The sequence below is a fragment of the Agelaius phoeniceus genome, chromosome 4 (genome assembly GCF_051311805.1).
Source record: "Agelaius phoeniceus isolate bAgePho1 chromosome 4, bAgePho1.hap1, whole genome shotgun sequence".
Lineage (NCBI taxonomy): Eukaryota > Metazoa > Chordata > Aves > Passeriformes > Icteridae > Agelaius > Agelaius phoeniceus.
This window is the reverse complement of record NC_135268.1, coordinates 66,488,336-66,509,183: the sequence shown is the minus strand read 5'-3', so window position 1 is coordinate 66,509,183 and position 20,848 is coordinate 66,488,336. Positions and strand designations below refer to the sequence as shown.

The 20,848-nt window shown below is 45.3% G+C and overlaps 1 protein-coding gene across 3 annotated transcripts in view; it reads left to right on the top strand.

The window, feature by feature from the left end:
- FGFR3 (fibroblast growth factor receptor 3) overlaps positions 1-14,686 on the top strand; it is a 55,531-nt gene extending 40,845 nt beyond the window's left edge. Inside the window, exons 8-18 of one of the 3 annotated variants that reach the window (XM_077177810.1) lie at positions 1,076-1,220; positions 3,816-4,003; positions 4,860-5,005; positions 5,112-5,233; positions 6,459-6,569; positions 6,704-6,894; positions 7,581-7,703; positions 9,316-9,386; positions 10,804-10,941; positions 11,420-11,525; positions 11,614-14,686. In XM_077177810.1, coding sequence (XP_077033925.1) covers positions 1,076-1,220; positions 3,816-4,003; positions 4,860-5,005; positions 5,112-5,233; positions 6,459-6,569; positions 6,704-6,894; positions 7,581-7,703; positions 9,316-9,386; positions 10,804-10,941; positions 11,420-11,525; positions 11,614-11,778 — 1,506 coding nt within the window. In that variant the 3' untranslated portion in view covers positions 11,779-14,686. Of the gene's footprint in view, positions 1-1,075; positions 1,221-3,815; positions 4,011-4,856; positions 5,006-5,111; positions 5,234-6,458; positions 6,570-6,703; positions 6,895-7,580; positions 7,704-9,315; positions 9,387-10,803; positions 10,942-11,419; positions 11,526-11,613 lie in introns of all 3 variants that reach the window. The other 2 variants (XM_077177809.1, XM_077177808.1) reach the window with 2 other exon arrangements.
- Positions 14,687-20,848: the final 6,162 nt, after the last annotated feature.

Sequence of the window (20,848 nt, the reverse complement as noted above, 5' to 3'; positions counted from 1 at the left end):
CCTGGCAACTGCAAGAATGAGCTATAACATTTTTAAGAATCTAGTGATTAAAATTACTATTCATTTTGTATTATACCCTGTCAACTGATGCTGAATGGCTTTATCTTATTTTCTTGCTAATTTTTTTTTACAAGACTGTAACGCCTATACAGCAATTGCCATGGAAAAATTCCCACAATAAAATGACTGTCAAATTTTCCTATCAACTTTTCATACTTTTATTCCTTTCCTTTCTTTACAATTGAGTGCTGATAACAGAATTGCATGTTAATGACCTGTGACGTTCCAAGCTCTGGAAAACCAAACTGTTTTGAGTTTTCACCTACAAAACTGAATTAATCAGTTTTGTCCCTTGGAGAAGTAATGGAGAAATAAATATCAACATTGGCTCATGCAAGCAAACATGTTAACTAGAGGGGAGAACCAACCTCATGGGCTCTAGGATATGACTCCAGCCTAGAGGGTTGACTGCTGTATTATTTAGTGCCACTGCAGGAAAGTTCCTTACAGGCACCCTCTGGTTATCAGCCAGATTTCTACTGCAGTGTCAAGGTCTGTGTAATCAATATATGGATTTGAGATGCCCACTGAAGAAATTCTAAAAAATTCTAGAATGCTATATTTTCAATGAACTCATGAACTATAATGTTCATATATTCCTCTGATCAGCACTTGAATCTTTCCCCACTACATCTCCCCTCCTTTCCTCTTTCTTTCTGTTCGTCCTCATTTCCCATCTCTCTTTCCCCACCCCTGTACTCACCTCACTAACCCAAAGTCAGTCATATTGTGGGGGCAATTTTTCATTTGGATGCTTTTGCTTGCATGCTTCTTTAGTGGGACAGAGTAAGAACCTGGTGAAGGGAACTTTTTTTTTTTTTTTTTTTGCTTTTGACTACAGGTTGCAGAGGGGAATGAATAAATAAATGCGGAAGATGGGCCATTGGAAAATAATAAAAAAAAACCACCTTAATCTGCTTTTGAAATTTGCCTGTGGTGTCCTCACACTTGCTGGGAATGTGGCTTATTCTCTGTTTTCCCTCTTTCTATATGTGTGTGTTTTTTTTCCCCCTAGACGGCAGGTGTTAACACAACGGATAAGGAGCTAGAGATTCTGTACTTGCGAAATGTTACTTTTGAGGATGCTGGGGAATATACTTGTCTCGCAGGGAATTCTATTGGGTTCTCACATCACTCTGCTTGGCTGACGGTGCTACCAGGTATTTCCTTCTGTGCTGGCCTCTCCCTCCCTCTCCAGGATGTTTTGCTTTGGAAATGCCAAGTTCCCAGAGGCTGCCCCTTGCTTGGAGCAGGGGCGTTTTCCAGGGAAGTCTCTTCTCTGGGATTTGCTGCAGACCCCTGTTGCATACTTGCAGCTGACTCTTTTTGCATTGAATCTCAAAATTTAAATTATTGCAGTAATGATACAGTAAAATGCACAGAATCTTTTTTTCTGTCTAATAACAGGGAGGTATTCACAGCCTCTTTGTTAGGGCTGTTAAGTGCCAAAATAAGGAGCTTTGTCTTCTTACACTGACAGTGGGAGAAGAAAACCTCCCCATCAGATGATCCAGGGCACCTAAATTGGGCATGAACTGTGGATCATCTTATGAAGGATCCTTTCTGTCTGACCTCATATCTTAACCTAAAATTAGATGCATAAGTGTCTGGTGTGAGCACACCCTTCCCTGCCTGTAGCATTATTTCCACTTCACGGATGAGCAGGCCAAGATAGCGATCTCAAACAGAAGGTCAAGGAGAGTCATCTGTAGGCAGAGCACAGGAGTCCTGGCTCCCAGGGGCATTGCATGCTGCCTGCTCCAGCTGGGATCGATGAAAGCTGCAGTGGGCTTGAAACCCGAGGCCAGAGTGACCTCAATTTTGTGGTCCTTTCATGTGCAAAGCTCTTACTGACAATGAAGCCAGCACAGAATGTGCAACAGAGAGAGCTGTTCTGCAAAAGGGGGAATGAGGCTTGTGCTGCCCCTTCACCTGCTGAATCTGCCTCTGGCTGCAGGGCAGGCTTGAGCATGGTCTAGGGAAGTACCAGCAATATTCACATTGAATCTCATATGTGCTGTGCCTTGCAGGCAGTGCAGAAGCAAACCTTGAGTATGTTCAATACCCCCCTACTGAAAAGGCACCCAAAATCTTAAAGAGCCCACTTTGATTTACCCAGTCAGAGACCACATTTGGGTCCATCTCACAACACATCCATCTCAGGATGTGTTTAGGAATGGGGAACTTTGGCATTTCTAATCTTGACTTTATCTGTGCGGGTGATTTGGATGGAATCACTTTTACTGGGGCTTGAGAAGGTCTCCTCCATGCCCAACCCTGCTGCCAGTGGGATCTGCTCATCTTTCCTGTTTATTTGCCAGCTCTGTAATAGCTGATCTGATCCTTTTTCTGTTTCTGACATCCACTGGATGAGAAAACATTTCCTTTGGTTAGAAGACTAACATCTCTATTATTTTCAGATTATCATGATATTGTCTCATGTGACTCACACTCTGCTTTTACAGTTTATGAATTCACACCTCTTATTTAAGCAAAAAATAAGCAGGAGAAAACTGACCAAAAAAAACAAAAAGTAGAACTTTATTTTGAAGTCAGATGCAGTGAAGGACAGCTATCTGAGCAGCAGCAGGCCCCCACAGAGAGGGGTGCAGGATACAGCCCACCTGGGGAACTTCAGCTTGCAGTGCCCTGTCCATGCTACAGGAGGAGGGACAGAGCAGAGGGCAAGGCAGCTGCATTACCTACCACAGTGCCTGATCCCAGGAGATCTGGCACTCCTGTCTTATGGGAGGAGATGGCCATTGGCAAGATCAGGCCCTTCACAGCTGGCACACAGGCTGGAGCAGCCCCCAGTGTCACCATCAGCCCTTTCTCCATGTCCTCCTGGGCTTTGCCACCAAATACTTGAACCAGAGCCTGCTGCTGCCAGGGAAAGGCTCCTGCTGCTTGCTGAAGGGACTGCTCAGCAATGGACACGACCCATTCCTGAGCTAACCACACCAGCATGACTTCATCATAAAGCTTCCCACTGCTGACTGTCCCTCTGATGCCAGCACACCTTTGGGGGACAGAAAATCAGTCCCACCATGGCTCCTTCCTCTGGTCACCATGCCTGTCCTGAAAGGAACAAGGGGGAAAACTCAGCTGGCCTTTGCTGGTCTCTAAGAAGTCTTGCAAGCAGGTAGCCACTGCTGATGGGCTCATGCCATCACCCTCCTGGCTCTGCCACCTCTCTGGGACAGACCTTCCAGCCTCTTCCCAGCAGAACTAAGTTTTCATTAAATAATTAAGCAGATTTTTCTCTTGAGACTTTCTCCCTGTGTGATACCTTACTGCTGGGTGCTGTTCAAGCCCCTTGGTCCCTCAGGGCAGGCACTGGTCTGATGGAAATGTTTGTTGGAGAATCTGAATCAGCAAAGTGCAGCAAACTCCCAGTTCTGCACATCCAAGGCATCCCAGACACCTTGTGTGGGTTTGTGGAGAGAGCAAGATCTTGGTCAGAGGGACAGCACAGACGTGTGAAGATGCCTTCAGCCTAGAGCAGTGGTTTTCAATCTGTGGGCTGGGGGGTCTTAAAAACCCAAAGTAAAATGACCCCAAAAAGGGCAAACTGAACTAATGTTTTAACTACAGCTGCAGGTGGAAAACCACTGGCCTGGGAGAGTCCCTCGCTGAAGTCACTGACATTGATGTAGCTGAGCAAGTCCTGCCCAGATTCCCTGTGCTGTATGTGTGTAGTTGTGTGTGGGGAGCTGCCCAGCCTGTCCTGACTGCCATCTCTTGTCACCCTGCAGCCGAGGAGCTCATGGAGATGGATGATTCGGGCTCAGTGTACACTGGCATTCTCAGTTATGGCACTGGCTTTTTCCTCCTTCTCCTGGTGCTGGTCTTGGTGATTGTCTGGAGGATGAAAATGCCAAGCAAAAAAGCCATGAACACCCCCACTGTTCAGAAAGTCTCCAAATTCCCACTCAAGAGACAGGTAACAGAAAGTAGATACAAGATTCCTATTCCCCTCTATGGTATCCCTCTTTTTTTTTTTTTTTTTTCCTCCTCCATCTCTTTGAAATTCTTTCTCTAGGTGAGAAGCTCCACCAGAAAAACATTGCCCAAGAGGGACATAATTTGGCTGCAGCCTAGAAGTGTGAAATAATTAATACTTTATTTATTTCTATGCCCATGGAGCTTTGGCAGAGGTGGCAGCTGACTCTGGTTCTTGAGCAGCCCCCACTGCTGTTGGCCTTGCCCAAGAGGTTTTGGCAGTGCAGATGTGAGTGCCACAGAAAGCACATCTGGCAGGGGAAGTCCAGTCCAGGCTCCCTGGAGGAGTGGGGATTTGGGGAGAAAGAGCACTGGTTGTGCTCATTCCTGCTTTCACAGATGTCACTGGTGAGCCCAAAGCCATTCCTGTGATGGTGGCAAAGGTCCTCTCTGAAGTTAGAGATCTTCTGCTGCATGAAATTGCAGAGGGGCAGGACCAAAAGACACCATGTGAAACCCCACAGTGAGGGGTACAGATTCCAAGCTTTGGCTGCAAGCTCCCGGTGGGCATTGACAGTGCCAGGATGGGAGAAGTCAACAGAACAACTGGATGGATTACACCTCCTGATGCTGGAGGGCACTGGCTGACCTGTCCCTCCTTTCCATCTGCTAAACACTTGACCACAAGTGCCTAAAGGAGTGGATTTCTGCAAGGGTGGGGGCATTTCCCAGTTAGAAATTCCCAGAAATCTGTCCATGGGCCCAGAGAGTTCAAACCTCCTCAGTGATCCGTCTCAGACACGGCCTGCCCTGGAGATACAGTTGGCAATAACACTTCATTTGCTCTACCCAAGCAGGTGTCGCTGGAGTCCAACTCTTCCATGAATTCCAACACGCCCCTGGTCCGGATCACGCGCCTCTCCTCCAGCGATGGGCCCATGCTGGCCAACGTCTCTGAGCTGGAACTACCTCCAGATCCCAAGTGGGAATTGACACGGTCTCGGTCAGTCAGAGCCACCAGGGCTGGGGTCTCTGTGCCTGCTGGGAGTGTCCCCACACCAGGACCCCCTAACTTACCTGTCTGTCTGTCTGTCTGTTCCTCCCTCCAGCCTGACCTTGGGGAAGCCGCTTGGCGAGGGCTGTTTTGGCCAAGTGGTGATGGCAGAAGCCATTGGGATTGATAAGGACAAGCCAAACAAGGCCATCACAGTTGCTGTCAAGATGCTGAAAGGTATGGGGAGTCCACAGAGGACAGAACAGCTGGGATTTCCTCTCTTTGCTCCTCTTTTAAGTCTTTTATTCAAACTAGACACAAACAGAAGAAAGCAGGAACAGCCTCTCCTCCTCCCCTTTACCCACATAGCCTAGGGGTGAGGGCTGTCCCTGGAGAACAGGCAAAAGTGCAAATCCCATCAGGAAGAGGCACTGGGAATTAACCCAGTTCTCTGCCAGGGGGTAATAGCATCCCTGAGGAGAAGGGGAATCCCCCTCACTTCTAGCCAGCTCCATGAATCAGCCCACTCCTTACTCCTCCCCTAACCAGCGCTGCCTGTTCTACCAAAAGCTTGTGTAGCAACCTCAGATGGAGTTTGTGGAATTTCAGCTGAAAAACTCCTTCTTGAGGAACTTTTTCATTGAGAAAACTTGGTCCCAGACACCTGAGAAGTTAAAGGGAGACAGAAATGGAGGACTCAGTGGGTGCCTCTGGATAAGTCTCCATTTCCCATCCTGCCCCCAGACACAGTAACCACAGACAGCTGAGGAGTTCACCTGGAGCAAGGAGGGCAGTGAGCAGCCTGGGCTTGAGGTTACATGGGGAAAAAAAAATATTTCTTATCAGAAATGGGTTTGGTTAATTTACATTTCCTTAATTTCTTATCAGAAATGGATTTGATTAATTTACATTTCCTTGAGTCTTTTCTGAAGCTGGTTTTAGAAGTAGGAGCATTTCCATCTTTCCAAACCAAAACATTCCTTTGGGGAGGTTTTGCAAATTTTTCTACTTTCGTAGATAGTTTTTTCTAATTTTGTAGAGAAATTGCAACTTTTAATCCAAAAAATACATTCCCTCCCAGCCCTGACCTTCCACCATCATTAACTGCTGTCCCCTAGAGATGAGGGACAGAAACCATCAGAAAAGCAGGTACCAGATACCAACATGTGAATTTTTTTTAAATACTTGCGAGGATGAAACAGAAGACAAAAGGCATTATTTGTTTCGATATGAACATTTACCTCCACTTATTTGTTCCTTTGTCTTTTTTTGTTGCCATGGTAGTAGGTTTTGTTTTTATTTTGATCCTTCTTCCCAAAGTAGAATAAAGCCAAATACTTCCATATTCTGAGTATTGTTTCCCCATCAAAGCCCCACATGGCTCCACAGCAGTTGTAACTGTACTCCTAAACACTCATTTTCTTCCTGACATTTTTTTGCATTCCTCCTCTGCTTTCTCCAGATGATGCAACAGACAAAGACCTTTCTGACCTGGTCTCTGAGATGGAAATGATGAAAATGATTGGGAAGCACAAAAACATTATTAACCTCCTCGGTGCCTGCACACAGGATGGTACGTAGCAGGGTCGTGGGAGGCTCAGATTTGGCCATCCCCTCTTTGTAATCACTGGCTGCCCAAACTGGCCCAGGTGAGATTTGGGTGGTCAGCTCTTCCTCTGCTGGATGCTGACGGGCTGTTCCTCGCAGGACCACTCTACGTGTTGGTGGAATACGCGTCAAAGGGGAACTTGCGGGAATACCTCAGGGCACGGCGCCCACCTGGCATGGACTATTCCTTTGACACCTGCAAGCTGCCCGAGGAGCAGCTGACATTTAAGGACCTGGTTTCCTGTGCCTACCAGGTGGCGCGGGGCATGGAGTACTTGGCATCTCAGAAAGTGAGTTGAGAAACCTCATTTGGTAGAAGCCTTGGTCAAAGTCATGTATTCAAAGGCAGGGAATGCTCTGTTAATTGGACAACCCCAGGCAAAACATTGCAGGCTTCTCCCTTTAGAGGCCAAACTTTGCTGGATGAAGTATGTTGGGGGTTTTGAAGCTGGAGGCTTCATCCATGTGCAAAGTCCCCATATGCTGGCTGCATTCCTGAACCATGCAGCTGCACAGGTGTCATCTGCAGGACCATTAGCACCCACAAAATGCCTGTAAAAGCACCAGCGACCCAGACCATTCTTTGAGTCTGTGCATTTTAGATGTAGGTGGGATACCTTAATTTGAAGATCCTTAAACATCACCCTGCACTCCCCTTCCTGGGGGAAACAGCACAGAAAAGCAGCTGTGCATCCCAGGGGAGGGAAGTTGGTTCTCTCATCCCTAAATCCCATCTGGAGAGCAAAGGCGCGTGCGTGGCCGCGCCGGCTCCGAGGCCACCAATTCAGTGTTACTAAGAGGTGGTTCCCACTGAGCAGGCACAGTGGGGTGGTGACACACAGAGCCAGGAGCTGAGCATTGCCCACAGCTTTATGAGCCCGGGAGTCAATGAAACAGCAGCTCAGCTCATAAACCACACGGTGCCGTTGGTTCCAGCTAACGAGCCCTTATTTATTGCCTCGCTCACCTTTCACAGTGCATTCATCGCGACTTGGCAGCCAGGAACGTGTTAGTCACTGAAGATAATGTGATGAAAATTGCTGATTTTGGCCTCGCTAGAGACGTTCACAACATTGACTATTACAAGAAAACCACCAATGTAAGTACAGAGCTGCCAAGCACACGCAGTTCTACTTCTGGCAGGGGGCTCGGTCATCCCTGCAGCAAGAGGCCCTTGTCCCACATCTCCCTTCCTAGAGGGGCTTAGGAGGAAGAAATCTGACAGGGACTTCACCTGGTGAGGGACTGTAGATAGGCTGGTCCCAGCAGTCTATCCACCATCTGTTTTTTTTCCTGACAGATACTGGTCTTGCTAGCAGCTGGTTGTGAGGTTTCAGCTCTGGCCACAATGCTTTAGACTAAGAGAAACTCAGGTTTCTCCCAAACAGGAATGGAGAATGGAGCCCTTTCCAGTCTGCTCCACTACTGTTCATAAAGGTCCCAAGGAGCTAACTTCTGTCTCACCAGAGCCGTTGACAGAGGAATGTCACTTCTTGTATACCTGGATCTACCTGTCTTTCATGTATTTCTCTCTTTTTTACATCCGAGCTTCTTGGCTCCACTGCCAAGAGTGAGAACATGGCCCCAGACAAGGGCTGAGGCCTGGAGTTGTTTATATTTTCTGTAGAGAAAAATTTGCAAATGAAGGGCTGAGAGAAGAAGCCCTGTGTCTTGGTTCAGAGCCTGCAGCAGATATTGAGCTCTGAGAGAAAATCCTAACTAGGACAGAGTGAGGAGATGGCAGTGGAAGATTGAGGGCAGTGCAGAACCTGGGTCTTGGGATTGGAAGGGGTTTAAATATCCAAGCAGTCCTTGGAAGTCCACCATGTCCATCCTGATCCACTTCAATAGCATATCAGAAATCTTCCTTAATTGCCAGGATTTCTTAATCATAAATTAATAACAATTCTTGGGAATTTTAATCACAGATCAGATGGATTTTCCCCTGTTTAAACTGTGTGGAACAACTGAGAGCATAATCCCATTTGTATATCCTGCCTGTGTCTCATCTCTGGTTGTCTCCCACAGTGAGACAGTGGGTGAGAAGAGGACAAAGTTCCCCCATATCCAAATCATGGTTCAAACACAAAACAGTACTTTCTGTCTCCCTCCAGGGAGGGAGACAAACAAAGCCCCAGAGAATTATGATTAATCTAGCCTTTCTCATCTTGTATCTCTCACATGACAGTCTGTGTTTATGACCCTGATGTAGGATGGGATCTGACCTCCTCCTTTAGCCTCCAGCAGGATCAGGATTTGTTTCTTAGAGGACCTGGCCCTTGCCTTCACTCTTTGGAAGTTTCCCTTCAAGTTGAGCCTAAACTGGGTTTGGACTTGGAGTCAACTGTACTTTCCAGACAAAGAGATGGAAAGTGTTGTCCCATGCTCTGCCACAGAGTTCACTGCATCTATGAGCCCTGGATGCTGTTCCCATGCAAAGATTTAGATGCACTGATATGTTAAACCTGCCTTGGCAGTGAAATACAGTCCTCTACAGAGAGCATTCACTGCAGAGATTGTCAGTGAAGATCCAGGGATCAAATGCTCTAATCTGTTTATATGGCCACTGCTGCTTTGCCCAGTGACCGGGAAGGCAGATGTGGCTGTTAATGAAAATGTTTCAAACTGGATTAGAAAAGAAGATTCAGATGGTGCCGTTGTGGCTGGGGGAATATGCTGATGGGATGTTCCCATTGTCTTCCTAATTACAGGGTCGGCTGCCTGTGAAATGGATGGCTCCAGAAGCCTTGTTTGACCGGGTCTACACTCACCAGAGCGATGTGTAAGCAAACCCACACTTAAAAAAAAATAAATAATACAACAGGGAAATCAACACCTATAGTATCTTACAGACAAAAGTACTGCTAAGCCTGACCAGGGATCATTCCCTGCTGGAGTACCTGGGGATGCAAAAGTACAGGAATTGATTCCAAGCTGCGTCTTCACGCACGTGGTTTTATTTTGCTGTTATCTGGTTGCTTTCATCTGAGGGTCTCTAGGGAGCTGCTGAAAAATTACTGGAAAGCAGGCAGGTACTTCATCCACTTTATAGATGAGGTGATTCATCCAGCAGTTGAAAAATATTGTGCCAAAAAAACCTCATGAGAAAAAAAATTACCCTCTGCGTCCTCCACACTTTGCCCCAGACTGTTACACTTCAGTCAAGGATGTGGAATGAGCTTGAAATATTCTGTCTCTTGTTAGAATTGATCAAAGAATATTCAACAAATATAGTCTAAGATTAATTTTGCCATTTCATTTATTTTCTTTATTGTTTCTAATCCTGTCTCATCTGTTTTAGTGCCTCTGCACAGTAACCAAACAGCAGAGCACTCCTTACATGTAAATCAGTAACACATCTGAATTTTGCAAGGACTGAAGCAGCTCCACATATAAAGTAGCTTTTTATTTTAATATTTGATCAATAATTTTGTAGTTAGCTTGCCTTCTCCCCAGAGCTCACCGCTCACAAGTGGACAAACAAATCCTTTCTATTTCTGTAATTTTCAGGTATTTTGGCTTTTATTAATCTTAAATCATACTTTCCTAGCTTAGGTAATGCTGCAGAGGGCATGACAGATAAATCAAAGCTAGAGAATGGGAGAGTGAGTGTGCATGAAAGCGAAACAGAGACAGATAATCCCTGTTTTTAGAAAGAAAATGAAGAAGGGAAAAGATATTTTTGAAAAAAAGGACTTTTAACCAGAGCACAGCTGCAGGACTAAAGTGTGTAACATTAGTGCTCTGCTGATTTTTGTTGGGGTATTTTTCCCCCAGCTTGGCCAGTGAAATGGGTGTTGTAACAAGCAAGTTTTGGTATCAGCTTGCACAATTAGTGGCCTGTGGTTCCAAGCCTGCAATTCAGTGAAGCCGTGCATGAATAATTTGATTTGTTCCATTCAGTGGAGCTGGTGGAAAACCTAACAAAGAGCTGGCGGTGATAGATGGGCTGTCACCTATCTGATTAAATGCTCATTTCAATTTCAGACTTGGTGCCTGGGATTTCTTTGCTATTGAGTTGGATCAGCAGAGATCTCCAAGTAACTAGTAAAAATGGCCTAGGCAATTAGTCATGCTATTGATGACTTTGTTAGCTATGCATGGCTGCACAGAAATAAAGCCAAGCAAGGGGGATGGGATATGGGGGGGCTTGGAAAAAAAACCTCATTGAATTTTAAAGATCTTTCTTTGGTTTCCAGCTGGTCTTTTGGAGTGCTACTATGGGAGATCTTCACTTTGGGAGGGTCTCCATACCCAGGAATTCCCGTTGAGGAACTCTTCAAGCTCTTGAAGGAAGGCCATCGGATGGACAAACCTGCAAACTGCACCCATGATTTGTGAGTGTGTGCTGGGGGCTGACCTTGCTGCACTCCCCATTCCCTCTGAGGCCAAATACACCCCGCTGGACTCTGGGTTCTGGCCTGTTGGGACATCCCCACTGGGAAGTGGTGTGGCCATCTCCAGGTAGACTTTCCTCAGCCCAAGGCTACTGAGTGACACGCAGCACCTCCCCTCACTGGGCAGGTGGCACCTGGGGGTGTAGCTCTGGTGTGTCACCTTCAGGACAGGTCCTCCTCCTGCTCTGAGGGCACAGTCATGTGTCAGTCATGATCAGTGATGAGGACCATGGCTCCACAAAACCATCAGATGATCACTAATGAGGACCACAGCTCCTCAAACCCCTCCTCTTCCCCTCAGCTGGCCATGGCTGAAGCTGCATTGGCCACAGCCATGCCTTCAGCCATTTGGAGATGGGTGGGCAGGTGGGTGGGTGTCACTTGATCACACGTGACTGTGCCATGTCCCCGCGTGCAGGTACATGATCATGCGGGAGTGCTGGCACGCCGTCCCCTCACAGCGGCCCACCTTCAAGCAGCTGGTGGAAGACCTGGACAGGGTGCTCACTGTGACATCCACCGACGTGAGTGTGGTGTGGTGGGTTTGGGAGGGGGTCACTTGGTCCCTGGCATGGGGGACCCCCAGCGCTGATGGCTCTGTCACCCTGGCAGGAGTACCTGGACCTCTCGGTGCCCTTCGAGCAGTACTCGCCGGCCGGGCAGGACACCCACAGCACCTGCTCCTCAGGGGATGACTCGGTCTTTGCACATGACCTGCTGCCTGATGAGCCCTGCCTGCCCAAGCACCCGCCCTGCAACGGCGTCATCCGGACGTGAGCACCCCCGGGCACGTGGACGGACAGACGGACAGACGGACAGGCGATTGGGCAGCATGCCTGGGGAGGCACGAGTGCGGGGCGCCGAGCGTGAAACCGTTCTGAAGGATCTTCCAGTGGAACTGTGTGTGATGGTGCCTGGAGATTTGTGTTGTTGACAAGCTGTTCAGGGTAAAAAGAAAAAAAGAAAAAAAAAAAGTAACTTTTTTTTCATCAATTGTTTTTTAATTTTTTTTTTTTTTTCCCTATTGCTGTATGAAAAGTCAAGAAGCACTGTTTGGCCTGAAGGAACTAATCTCTTGCCAAGATGATCTATCCTAGATTATTTTTTTTTGTTTGTTTTTTTTTGTTTACTTTCCATTTTGTTAGGGATTTTTCCTTTACCAAGGAGAATGTTGAACCTGGGGGGTGCTGAGCTCCCTGACCTCCCAGCCTCCGCGTTCCGAGTGCCACAGTAACCGTTCTGTGCCTGCAATACGAAGAAAAGAGAAAAAGAAATCTTCCTTTTAAAAAAAAAAAAAAAACAACAAAAAAAAGTGTCAAGAATGTGGAAATTCTTCACTTATGCAATCTGTACATGAACCTTTTTGGTGGAGCTGAAAAGCCACGTTGCCTGCAGGGATTCATATATTTATAAAAATATCTATATTTTTGTTGTCGTCGTTTTTATAGCTTCACGATCGTACTACCCAGCTACATAGAAGGAATCCTTTCTGGAAGAAGAGAGAACAAAGCTAAGTAAAATGCAAATTTGTCATGGAGAAATGAAAGCAAAAATGGTAAAAAGAGATGGTCAAGTCATCTGAAGTGTCAGCGCCTTGGCCCTTGCACGGGGCTGGGAGCGACTGGGTCGGTGCCAGGGCAGGAGCAGAGCCCAGGGATGGCAGAGACCCCGCGGGGTCCCTGGGGAGCAGAGCATCACACCCTGACCTTTGAGACCGGCCAGTTGGGGGGGAAAAAAAGGATAAATCTCATTTTTGGGGTTTGCCTGTTCTTGCTTGCCCGGGGTGAGTGCAGGGAGGGAGCAGCTCCTCCATGCACCCCTCGAGGCCAGAGGTTTGGCTCCATCTACGTGCAGTGACTTGGAGAAAGAAGTTACGGGTACCTGTAGGCAAGAGCCTTTAACTTATATCAAAAAGGTTTATTCCAGAGAATCTGTGTATATATCTATAAATATATCGTGTATATATATAAATAAATATATTAAAAGAAAAGAATGTATAATACTAATGCAACATAAAGCAGTACTGAGAGAGAGAGAGTCTCAAAATACGAGCATTGCAATCTAGGATATACTGATCTGGGCAAAAGAAAAGATGTTTTTGATTGTTTGTTTTGTATCTTCACAGTTTTGTTTTAAAAATTGTACCTTAACATGTATATTTGTAAAGTTATTTATAGACATTAACATATCTGTTCATTGGTTTAAATAGCATAGCGTTACTGTAAACTTTAAATTTCACCAAACTTAAGGGTGTTTTTTTTAACTTATTAAAAATGGAGAAAAAATATATTAATCAAGTTTTTCCTTTGTGTTTATGGGAAATATTGAAAGAATGTATAGTTGTACAGTCCTTTAACAAATTACATTTAATGTTATAAATATATATATGTATTCATTAAAAAAATATTAGTTTATCCTGGATTGCAGTGAGCAAAGGTAAGTTTATTTTTCAATACATCACCAGTGGTTAAAACCAAACAAATAGCAGCAGAGAGATGATTTTTACACATTTCAGAAAAACAGGGCCAAGAATTCTTCCATCAGTTTAACCACTGTGCATTAAGGGGGTGTGGGTGTTTATTTTTCTATTTTCAAATGAAGGTATTCTTTGTGGTCGATTTAATAACAAGTATGCAGCGAAGTGAAATGTTGACTTTGGATGGTGCAGGGTAGGTTTTTTTCTCTCCCCTTTGCCAGTACTGTTGTATTTTGGGCTTCAGAAATGCCATGTGAGCAAAATAGTGACACTGTTTGCAGGAGAGCTGCTACAGCTGCATATTTCTTTTGCATCTAACACATTGGAAAGTGCCAGTGATGCCTGATTTTTGGTGTTCAGAGTGCTATGCTGTTTTGTTCCTCAACGCCAGATAGCTGTGTAAAAGCACAGGAGTGACCTAAAGAATGTTAGCATGGATCAAGCTGACAGTGGGGGATGTTTGGGCTGAGGATTTTTTGTGGGTGGGGTTTCTGTTTATTGTCCAGAAGACTTCTTTATGTACTACCAGAAGAGGCAAAGCAAATTACATCCTGAATTCTTTCTTTTCATTTTTCTCTGGTGCATATTGCATATCAATGTTTCAGAATAACAGGATGACAGCATCTCATTTAATTTTTTTTTTTCTTCTTAGAGCCACAGAATCCTTATCCTAAAATAAATAATTTATAGTTTGAGGTTACTTCAGTGGAAGTTTGAGAAGGTAGATTTCTATAGATTTTTGTTTTGTTGGAATAAAAAAAAAAAGAATTTTTTGGTATTTTCTTACAAATGTCTGCTAATTGTGTACATTCCAAGTACTCGAAGCAAAGAGTTTTCCTGTACTGAAAAAAAAAATGTACAAAACTGTGCATGGTTTTAAATGTTACTAGATATTATAAATATATATATAATTTATTGAGTTTTTACAAGATGTATCTGTTGTAGACTTGTTGACTTTAACATTTCTTATTCAATGCTTATATAGTTTTATAGCCTGGACTATTATCTTTAAAAGCTTAAAAAAAATTAAAAGTTCCAATTTTGTTACATTTTATACTGTTGATGTTACAATCCACAGGTTTGCATAGTGTGATTTTTGCAATGAGCAACTCTGTTCAGTTTATTTTAATACTGTACTTCTGTGCCTGACAGCTGCAGCTGTCAAAGGTGTGAGATGAACACTAAATAAAACCATTCTGCTTTTGTTAACATGGGAAACTTACTTCTACCAAAAAAAAAAAAATAAACAAGTTGATAAATTTTGGGGTTTATTCCCAGTTCTGAGGGTCCTTTGCAAAACCAGGTGTTCCAGGCACTGGGACTTGTAGTGCCAGGAAGGTTTAAATTATTTTTTATAGTGCTGCTTTGCAAGTCTTGGCCAGTTCAGGTTTTGTATTCATAATAAATTACAGCCATTTTGGTGGAAGGGCAGTCTTCTGTATTTGTTAGTGGGTTATTTGTAGCCACACCAGCCATTGTGTGCACAGCCCTGGCTTTGACCTGGGGGGGCTAAGCAAGGGAGCTCAGTAAAACCTTGTTTCGCTGCTAGCAGACTGCAGGGGATGTTGCAGCTTGGGAACTTTTGGGCCAATCCTTCCAGCACTTTCATATTATACAGATTCTACAAGTGATCCTGTTGAAATGCATCCCAGACACCTGGATGTGGGCATGCAAGTGTGCCTACCTGTGTACAACCTGCCCACTCTCCAACCTATGTGCTTTAAGCAGCTGGGCATGGAATGGTATCCATCCATCCATGTATCCAAGGAGGTTGGATCTGTGGCACTGGGACTGGCACCAGCACTGTTCCATCCTAGATTTAAAAACATATTAAAAATTACATGGGGCTCAGGTAATTTCCTTGTAAGAAAAGACACCATTCTTTTAGCACCACTGTGTTGTGAGAGGAGTCTTGCTGCCTGTAATGAGTTGCTTCCATGCTTTAAGGACACACTTTGGTGGCCAGCCCTGAGCCCAGCCCCAGCAGGAGCAGCATGAGGACCAGCCCTGGCCATGCAGGGCTGCAGGCAGAGCGTGGCTAAATGGCCTTTTGCTTCATCAGGGCAGGGTGGTGAGGATGTTGTGCTCCATTTGCCACCACCAGGACTGGAAAAGCAGAGAGGACCAGATCCTTCTGTAGTGAGCTGTGGTGTATAGCACACCTGTGGTTGAAAGCTTTCCCAATAAAAGCCTGCTGGACAAACAGAGAACACAGAAAGTCACAAAGAGGAAAGTCTGTCCTGGTGCAGTGGCTGACCTGCACATGGTGCTGACTTGGTGTTTGCTTTCCCTCTTGGGTTTCATGATGTCATTCTTCCTCTGCTGGCCTTCCCTCACAGCCGTGTTTGCTTGTGGCCCAGGGAGGAGAGGGAATATTTGACTTTAATTGCCCTACAATGCATCCAGTCCTAAGCCCAGGATGAACATTTGGCTGCAGCGTGTGATGTGCATTGAGCAATGCACAAAACAACCTCAACGAAAATTTGCACATTTACTTGGTTAGGCTGTGTGGCTGGAGCTCATCTCCCCTTCAGTGGCTGCTGCCTTCCACCCAAACCCAAAATGCCCTTTACACATGACAGAGTTATTTTTCAAAGCAAAACTAACGTCTTCTTTCCTCTGTGGGTGACTGCACAAACAGAGCCTCTCACTGGCTGCCCTGACCTGTTTCATAGCAACATTCAAATAAATTCCTAAAATTGTGATTAATTTCCATTGGTCATGGCTCCATGGTGAGACAGGGAGGATTTGGCAAAAGGAAGAAAAGTCTGAAGCCCTGCAAGTGTCAGTAGGAGAAGGCAGCTAGAACCAGAGCAGCAAAGTTTCCTGGTGGTTGGTGCCATTTCAAGCTCTCAAAGGAGGTGTTTCCTGCTTGTGACTCTCCTGAGCAAACTCATCCCTCCCAGGGGCTATATAATCTCCAGAAAAGGGAATATGGAGACATGTTGTGCTTTTGAAAAGAAAATGTGAAAAAGGAGAATAAAGGGTGAGTGATGGCTCTGCTCAACACAGCAGAGCTATAACAGGAGGGCACAAGGGAACAGCCAGAGGAGATGCCAGGAGCTGAAGAACTTTCATGGGCTTTGTGGCCCAGGACCGTGGGCTCACCAGAGACAGGGAAATTATTTGTCACTCTTGTTTATGCCCTCTTTTTCCTTCACTTTCTCAGGCATGTTAGCTTTTACTTAGTTCCTCTGTTTCATAACCATCGTGTTGCTTTTCACAAACAGCATCTCAGGTGTCGTTAACATGTCAAGCTGAAAAAGCGTTGTGCCCTGCCCCAACAAGATTGTTATCTAAAACCAAGAGAGAAATCATTGTTGTAGTGTGCAGTGTTGCAATCAGAGCCTGTTGGGGACATTTCTGGCCACACACAGCTCTGGGTTATGGTGCCCATTGAAGACCAGCCCTGTCCCAGACTTTTTTTATTTCCCTTGGGTGGTGGTGCCTGGCAGGAGCAGGGTTTGGGGAAGCATGCAAGCAGAAGAAAGGTATTTCCCCAAATATGCAAGTGAGATTGGCACAGGAATGATTTTGCTTAAGGCCAAAGTCTGCATCACACTCACCATACATGGTTTGCTCCAGGTTCCTCACCAGTGCAGGAAAAACTGGCATTTCCATCAAGAAGGAAGGACCCCAGCTGGGAGAAGAGAGCAGAAACAAGGGACAAAGCCAAGTGCATCTTCCAACCCAGTGCTACATTCATATAGGCATTGGGCATAAAATTTAAACAGTAAAAGCAAGAGGAAATGTGGCACCAGGAGACCATAAGGTACCTCCCCACCTCCAGGACACCTGGGTGCACTCACTACACATTTGGCCAGAAAATCAGGCAGCACAAACTGATACTGGGTAGAACAAGATGGACAATCAGCACAATATCTCTGCAGTGATAACACACCCTGCCTAGCCCTTGTTGCTGGCATTTAGCTAAATGCCATGCACACTCAGCTCTGGGGCTGCCTGGGCACCCCCTGCATGCTCACTGAGATGGGGTGGGAGGTGTTAGCACTGCCTTGCATGCCAGGTAGGCACTGGGTTCAGCCAACCCTGAGCCAAAGGCAACATGGATGTTGGTGTAATGAGAGACTTCCATGTGTTACAGACTGTATTAAAGAGCAGGTTACAAGCAGGAGTGGTGAAACTTTTGACTCATACCAGCAAAACCTCTTAATAGGAGAGGAGCAGAACTATGGGCAGCAGAAAATCAAGGCTGAGAAAGGCAATATAAAACACAGCACATCCCCTGAGGGCTCTGCCAGACTGGTAGAACTGGGGAAAAAACCCAAATGAATTCTTACAAGTTCTCAGTGAAGCTGCCTCAAGCAGCTTTGGAGAATAACTTAGTGCTGCAGAGACACAGCACTGAGCTCCTTGAAGAAGTGCTGTGATGCACTCCTGACGTGTTCCTGCACAGCCAGAACAGCTGCCTGGACACCCAGGATCCAGCCAGCAGTTTGCCACTTTCCCAGGAGCCAGCATGATACTCTATGTGGTAGCTGAGATCCTGGTGAATCTGCCCAAACCCAACACAAGAGAAGTCATTCCTTGTCTTTCCTGGGTAGCACAGTTATCTTTTCCCCCAGCAGAGAAAATAACTTCGTCAAGAAATTCCTCTTTCTGCTGACCTTCCATCAGACACTTGTCTAGTCTGCTCAGCAAAGCAGAAAACACATTTATTGGTTTCAGCCATTTTTTCCACTTTCACACCAATAATACAGAGGAGGCAGAAAAAGCCAATTTTCTCCCAAACAAGAAATGAGCTTGCCTTTGCAGAAGTTTTCAAGCAGACCCTGCTACCAAACCTGCTTTAGTAGTGCTGACAGGCAACCTCTTCATATTGCAGGAGACAGAGATTTGTTTTCCTCCTCCTGTGCCTCCCGGCAGCGTTTGTCTGTCCCACATCCATGTCTGTCCCACAGGCAATGGCAGGCCCTGAGGTGATGGTGCCTGAGGCTATTCTGGAGGAACAAAGTTAAACAGCATTGACAGATGCTCACTGGACATTACAGGGCTCCAGATCAACCACCTCCCTCCCTGTCCTGGAGCGACAGACACACATCTCCCACGTGGGAAGGACTTTACATGGATGATGCCCTCCGTATTTTCATTCATTAATTTCATTCATGCCTTCATGCACCTCCATGAGGGCTGAGCAGAGGGACAGGATCAGCTCTTGGATGTGTCTAATTGATTGAGTTTGGCCAGTGGCTTCAGAGGATGTCCAGTGCCAGTCCTAGGGTTTTGCCTAATACCATCTTCCAGGGATGTCTTCTCCCATTTGAGGGCAGTTTCTTGTCTTAGCAGCAGCCTGGCCTCCACCACACAACTCCTGGCCCAGCCAAGGAAATCCAGCAGGTGATAACTACAGGACCATGGACTTTAAACCCTCAGGAAACTGCTGAGCAGGCAGTGCTGGGCATGCCAGCATAAAGGCACGGAGATGTTCTGCTGGTAAAGGCAACATGGAAACCAAAGGAGAAGAACAAAGATGGGCACAGGGGAAGCTGAGTCACCTTTGTAAAAGGAGGGAAAGCTCCAAGCTGTCAGATGGTTTCCTAAGAAAGATGCAATACCTTTCCAGTTCTGAGTTCACACACTGGGAATGTGCTGCAGTCAGAAAGAGCCACTCATTTACAGCCTGCATGTGAGAATTTCAAAGCTGTGGTAGTCTGAAAGCCATCTCAGAGCTCTTATTACACACATACTGCAAATATCTGGTGATATTCTTTCTTGGACAGAAACTGTGCAGCCAACTCTAACTACACAAGGGATGCAGGAGGTAAATTTTAGGCCTTTTTGATCTGGCATTGTAAAATGCTTTTGTGGAAATGCCCTTGTCAGCACATACATTCCTCTGGAATGCTTCTGTTGGAGGTTTATGGTTTACACATGCAAAACCTCTGCAACTACCTCCCAAAGGCATTTATGGTCAAACTCTGGGAGAACACCTGCACCATCTTGATGAGACCATGCAGAGTCTCCCTCTTCAAAAAAGTCATTCCACTCAGAACAACCCTTATTGCCTCAGCCTGGGGTGTATAAACACCCAAATGATAAAAATCATCTGCCAAAAGCCCTTCACAAACTACCCAAGGAAATATTCATATGACAAAAACACACGAAAATTAGGTAATGCTTTTGCAAGTTTTATCATCTTTCAAAGAGCTCAAGAGAGAGGAAAAGTGCAATATAACCCTGATGACCAGGGACTTCATCTGGCAAATCAGCTACCACGGTCTGAAACCACCATATCTGGCTCCAGGACAGCACAGTGACTATTAGATTAAAAAATTTTAAAGAAGGAAAAAAAGGAAAGAAAGAAAAGAAGAAAAGAAAGAAAGCAAATAAATGCAACGCACCTTTTGAGGCTGATGCTAAAACAACACTGAGATCCAGACAGAGCTGCTGGCTCCAGGCTGCAAGGGGGGAAGGCAAAGGAGCTCCCATCTCTCCTGGCACAGGCTGAGCAAAGAGGTTCACGATGGATGAGTGGAGCTGGACCTCCTGCAGCCTAATAATGGCAGAAAATTGGTGTTTCTGCCCAGATCAATGTCTGTGCAGAGGGCAGCAGGGTACACCTGGAGCTCTGCCAGGTGGGCATCACTCTCCTTTCTCTGCAAGTGTTTTTTTCCTGCTATTAACAAATACACTGTAATTAATATATAGTGATATCTGTATGCCTGCTAGGTACAATTTCAGCCTAGGAACAGTTCTGTTGTTAGGTTAAAATTCTGGGAAAATGGATGCTTTTTGTATTGCTTACCAGTTTTATTGATCTTTACCACTAAGACTAATTCTACCTTAAGCTGGAGAAAGTCTCAGATGGGCTGAAACATTCTGGGTGAACTTCCTTCCATCCTTCCTTCCACCTGTGCCCCCTAACTGTTAATTACTTGTGATGAGATTTTTTCATCAAAAGGGTCTCAGAGCAAAGGAGATACATGCACACTTTGTCTTTATTTCAAATTATTATTTATTTGTGATGATGATTTCTTTTTCTCTTTTAAAAAAATAAACAGGATTTAAAACACCTGAGCCAGTGAGAGCCTTCAGGTACCAAGTTCACTTCATGCAAAACCCCACCATCAGTTTTCACTCTTTGGGAATGATTTTAATGACATTTTCAGGAATTGAGTTTGCAAAAGCAAGGCTGTTGCTGGATATTCACAAAACAGAAAGGTAAGTGCTGTGTTCATTACATTACAGAGTGCTCTTGGCATACTTTTCCAAGTCTTGTATTCAAAAGTAGAATTTAAGAAATTTTTACAAGGTAGAGAAAGGGCAAGAAATTTCTGGCAAAAGGGGTTGCTCTGAGGTTACAGAATCCAAAATAATTTTGGTTGACTGATCAACAACTAGTTAATTTTT